The sequence below is a fragment of the Physeter macrocephalus genome, chromosome 11, assembly GCF_002837175.3.
Source record: "Physeter macrocephalus isolate SW-GA chromosome 11, ASM283717v5, whole genome shotgun sequence".
Lineage (NCBI taxonomy): Eukaryota > Metazoa > Chordata > Mammalia > Artiodactyla > Physeteridae > Physeter > Physeter macrocephalus.
The window spans coordinates 150,133,384-150,139,099 of NC_041224.1; the positions used below are offsets into that span (position 1 = coordinate 150,133,384).

At 37.5% G+C, this 5,716-nt stretch overlaps 1 protein-coding gene across 1 annotated transcript in view; it reads right to left on the reverse strand.

The window, feature by feature from the left end:
* Positions 1–3,379: 3,379 nt before the first annotated feature.
* ERH (ERH mRNA splicing and mitosis factor) overlaps positions 3,380–5,716 on the reverse strand; it is a 17,326-nt gene continuing 14,989 nt past the window's right edge. Inside the window, exon 4 of the mRNA XM_007117752.4 lies at positions 3,380–3,892. Coding sequence (XP_007117814.1) covers positions 3,790–3,892 — 103 coding nt within the window. The 3' untranslated portion in view covers positions 3,380–3,789. The remainder of the gene's footprint in view (positions 3,893–5,716) is intronic.

Sequence of the window (5,716 nt, forward strand, 5' to 3'; positions counted from 1 at the left end):
TGGTAACATTCCTCATTATGAAGTCTACTTTTGTCTGATACTGATTATATCTGTCAGTTTCTTAAGCTTAGTGTTTGCATGGCATATTTTTCCCCCATCGTTTTACATTTAACCTGTTTTTATACTTTTAAAGTGGGTTTAGCATATAGTTGTGTCTTGCTTTATTGATCTAGTCTGACATTCCCAATCTTTAAATTTAAGGGTTAAGACCATTTACATTTAATGTAATTACCAGTGTGGGGTCTAAATCTACCATTTTGCTATTTGTTATCTATTTGACCACCCGTTGTTTCTTCTGGGGGTCCTGGAACAGAGTAGATACTCCACAACAAATGCATGTGGGTGAGAGGGAGTTAGCTTAACCATGGCAACCCCTCCAACCCCAGGCTTCCACATTATCCTGCCTTCTTTTGAATTGTTTTTTTTTTAAGTGATTGCACTCAGGTTTACAGTATCTTTCACTTTTCACAGTACATCTTCAAATATTATACCACTTCATGTCGGTGTTAAAAATCTCTCAAGCAGGGGCTTCCCTGGTGGCGCAGTGGTTGAGAGTCTGCCTGCCGATGCAGGGGACACGGGTCCGTGCCCCGGTCTGGGAAGATCCCACGTGCCGCAGAGCAGCTGGGCCCGTGAGCCATGGCCGCTGAGCCTGCGCGTCCGGAGCCTGTGCTCCACAACGGGGAGAGACCACAGCAGAGAGAGGCCCGCGTACCGCCAAAAAAAAAAAAAAAAAAAAAATCTCTCAAGCATGTATTTCCATCTCGCCCTTCTGTCCTTTACACAATCATTTAATTCTAGATGTTACAAACACACAGTACATCTTTACTTTAAACAGTAAATTATCTACTAGAAAATTTAAAAACGAGAAAAAAGTCTATTGTATCTGCCCACATATTTACCATTTATGGTGCTTCTCATGTTGTTGTGTAGATCCAAGTTTCTGTTTTTATTTTCCTTCTGCCTGAGGAACTTCCTTTAACATTTCTTGTAGTACAAGTGTTTGAAGAATTTTTTATTTTGCCTTTTTTTTTAATTATGTGTCCAATGAATATAGAATTTTAGGTTGACAGTTTTTTCTCTTAGCATCAAAAAATGTCATTCCATTCTTTTCGCTTGTATAGTTTCAAATGAGAATTCTGTCATTCTTACGTTTGTTCCTCTGTATGTAATCTGCGTTTTTCCTCTGGCTGCTAAGATTTTGTTTTTGTCTTTTTTTTAAACATCTTTATTGGAGTATAATTGCTTTACACTGTTGTTAGTTTCTGTTGTATAACAAAGTGAATCAACTATATGTATACATATCCCTCCCTATCCCACCCCTCTAGGTGGTCACAAAGCACGAAGCTGATCTCCCTGTGCTATGCAGCTGCTTTCCACTAGCTATCTATTTTACATTTGGTAGTGTATATGTGTCAATGCTACTCTCTCACTTGGTCCCAGCTTACCCTTCGCCCTCCCGGTGTCCTCAAGTCCATTCTCTATGTCTGCATCTTTATTCCTATCCTGCCCCTAGGTTCATTGGAACATTTATTTATTTTTAAGATTCTATATATATGTTAGCATACGGTTATTTGTTTTTCTCTTTCTTACTTCACTCTGTATGACAGACTCTAGGTCCATCCACCTCACTACAAATAACTCAGTTTCATTTCTTTTTATGGCTGAGTAATATTCCATTGTATATATGTGCCACATCTTCTTTATCCATTCATCTGTTGATGGACACTTAGGTTGTTTCCATGTCCTGGCTACTGTAACTAGTACTGCAATGAACACTGTGGTACATGACTCTTTGAATTATGGTTTTCTCAGGGTATATGCCCAGTAGTCGGATTGCTGGGTCATATGGTAGTTCTATTTTTACTTTTTAAGGAACCTCCATACTGTTCTCCATAGTGGCTATATCAATTTACATTCCCACCAACAGTGCAAGAGGGTTCCCTTTTCTCCACACCCTCTCCAGCATTTATTGTTTAGATATTCTTTATCACTAGTTTTTAGCTATTTAATTATGATATGTGTGTTTTATTTATCATACTTAGGGTTAGTTGAGCTTTGTGAATCTGAGTTTAGAGTTGTCATCAAATTTGAAAATTTCTGGCATTATTTCTTCAACATTTTGTTCTCTCCACATCCTCCTTTTTCCTGAGACTCTCAATTATACATTTTAGACAATCTGTTATTATCTTACAGGTCACTGAAGCTTTTTTTTTTTTTCCAATTTCTTTCTATGCTTCAGTGTTTAAGTTTCTATTGCTCTAACTTCAAGTTCATTGCACTTTTATTCTGCAGTGTCTAATCTGTTGGGTTTTTAAAAATTTTTTTTATTATTTTTGGCTGTGTTGGGTCTTCGTTGCTGCGTGTGGGCTTTCTCTAGTTGCAGCGAGCGGGGGCTACTCTTTGCTGAGGTGCACGGGCTTCTCATTGTGGTGGCTTCTCTTGTTGCAGAGCATGGGCTCTAGGTGCAAGGGCTTCAGAGTTGTGGCGCACGGGCTTAGTTGCTACGCAGCATGTGGGATCTTCCCGGACCAGGGCTCGAACCCATGTCCCCCACACTGGCAGGTGGATTCTTAACCACTGTGCCACAAGGGAAGCCCAATCTGACTTACTTTTGGATCTATATTTTTTCCTGAGAACATTTTAGCTTTAAAAATCAGCTGATTCACAGTGAAATATTAACTACAGCTACACATATAATTTCATTCTGCATAAAACAGAACAGTTAAAGCTCTAATGTGGAAGTGACGGCGGGGACAAGGGAAATATAAGGCCAGTCATGAAGCCTCCAAAAAAACTTCCTATCTTATAGTGTGTAAAGATATTATTAGCTATTGGTGAAGTGTGATAATAGTAGAATCAAGGAATGTTCTCATATATGACTGGAGGTACAATGTAGTGTATGTTCAAGTCACAATGTGACCACAACCTTTACACTAAAACCAAGATTATGTTGTACTTTTCTGTGGTCTTTCCCTCACCCTCATAGCTTCTATTACAGGGGTGGTAATCAGCATTCAACTGCTGAAGTCTATGAGAAGGCACAAGGACCTTCCAGAAGAAGTACATCACCAAATCTAAGGAATTAACCTGGCTGCTGTTGTAGATAAGCTATGTCCCCAGAAAGAGCTTCATAATGTTTGCATCAACAGTAGGTACAAACCTTGGAGATAAAACTGAGATTCACTTACAAGGATGGAAACATGAGGTAAAAGCTCTTCAGCTTCATATAAGCCACAGCAAAAGAAATTCAGCACATATATAGGTTTTCTTCAAATTCACTGTATAGCAGGCTACTGGTTTAGAAACCGATAATGCTTTGGCAAGAAAATCCAATTCAGTTTAGAGACAAAAACAAACAAAAAAAATCACTCAGGGGGAAAATATAACTAAAGGACATTTATTTGTTTCTCACTAAGACTTTGTCTTGAGGACATAACTAAACCACATCACCAGCCCCACCCTGATTTGAAGAAGAATTAGTACAGTGAATGTTATAAAGCAGATATTAACAGTCTGAAGGACTGGAACCAACATTAACCGACAAAAACCAACTTCCATCTAAATCATCATAAAAATGTTTAAGTAAAAAAAAAAGGAGTGAAGAGAAGGGGGCAAAGGGGGTTTCAGATTGAACAAGATCCTCATATCTCATCTAATACATTCAATCCTGGCTAGAGTGTACCAAAATGGAAACAGGATTACTATAATACAAAACTTCTACTACAGCACACTGTACACACCTGTGTTCCAAGCCCACCCCCATCCCCCTAACGCTTCCAAACTCAACTATTTCCCGGCCTGTTGGGCCTGTCGACGAAGGAGCACGTAGATCTTCTCTTTAATCCAGTCTTTGTTATAAGGCTGGTATGTCTGGGTATCAGCTCGGTAACTGAGGAACAGAAAGGTAATAAGCAAAGTTACAATGGTCAATTACTGTCACGTTTTTAAAACCTGAAATCATAACTGCCCAATGATGGCACAGATGTGCACACGTTCATACATGAACTTAATGAAAACGTAAAAGAGCTGATTACATAACTGTTGAATTTTAAGCGATATAAAGTTTAGATCACCTAGTACCATCTTACATCAGAAAAAGAAACCAAGGCCTAGAGATCTTAAGTTAAATGTGTAATGTTACACATCTACTTCTTGACAAAGTATGACCAGAAACCATGTGTTCTTTCTCCTACATAGTTACTATTTTTATGGTTCTTTTAGTGATTAAAAAACAAAAATTGAACACTAATTCAAATTTGCTAAATTTACTTTGAATCAACTTAAAAAAAAAAACCTTTAACATGTTACTGCCACAAAGATTTCTTCCCTGAAAAGTATTAACAGAAGGAAATACTTTTATATATCCAATATTTTAGGATTTGCTTTTTAATATAAACAATGCTAGAGGCTGGGAAGGGTCTGGAGTACAAGGAGTAGCATTAGCAATGAAGCTCCAATAGTATTCCAGGGTTTTGGGAGTACAAGGCATCAACTTAATAGCCAAATCACTCAAGGTATCTTTAGAGGACTCAAAAAATAGAAACATTCCAGCTGACCTACAACTGAAACCTAGCTGGTTAAGCAATAAATTCATTTTTTTGGAGTTAAAAAAAACTAAAGCTATAGTATAAAAAAAGCAGACAATAAGTAAGCAGAGACTGCACAAATACAAGGCACATCACAGTGTTTCAAAGTCATGTGCACCATCTGGTGGAAACATTGCAAGGCATTCAAGAGAGGCGAAGGATGCAACTTGCCTTAAAAAAAAACAACAAAAAACCCTTAGGGATGCCCTAGAAAAATGAAATATCTAATTTATCAATTATTGTTTCATTTTACCCAAAAGTCTCATTTTTTAGCTTCTCAGCAAAAAATTATATACATATAAATACAAATGATAGTAAATACCTATTAAGAAGTTGCCAACTGCTAGGTATTGCTTTAGGCACTCATCTGAATAAACTCACTTAATCCTGTTTTACAACCCTGTGAGTAGATAAAATTATTATCCTTTTTTTATAAAGGAGGAAATCAAGGCTCAAAAAAGTTCAGTAACTTATTAGCTAAGTGACTTCAGGCAAGGAGTGAAAGCTTAAACACTCCTGACCAGAGTGTTTAAGTGTGAACCACTAAGCTAGAAACCTACGACCCAATTTTTGAAGAGAAACAAACTCCAAAGTAGGAATGCTTTACACCATTATCATATTCTTCCCCTGAATGATAAGGTCAGAATCTGGTTTATTAAAAATGCATAAGCTTTCTACTTTTACAAAACATTTGGCTTTTTACTAATGTCCTTTTGTTACAATGAGAAATACTCTAAAAAGTAAACTAATGTTCTTTGACTATCCTCTGTTCATACGTCCTAATTAAATAAGTGCTAATCTAGTCTAGTCCAAGGCAGGGCAGAATAGACTACAATATTTATATTAACACTGGAACAGAAATAAAAAAGGAAAATAATTTTTCAGAACTATAATATCTGGGTGGGACAGCCTTATTTAGATCATTCCCCCCACCAAGATCACTTTAGAATCCATCAACTTGCATGCTATTTTCCAACTTAAGAAATAGTTAATAATGCCTTCTTTATGGAAAGCTGTATGTTGATGGCTGTTAACTGACACTTGAAAATGAGACGATTAGGGCTTCCCTGGTGGCGCAGTGGTTGAGAGTCCGCCTGCCGATGCAGGGGACACGGGTTCGTGCCCCG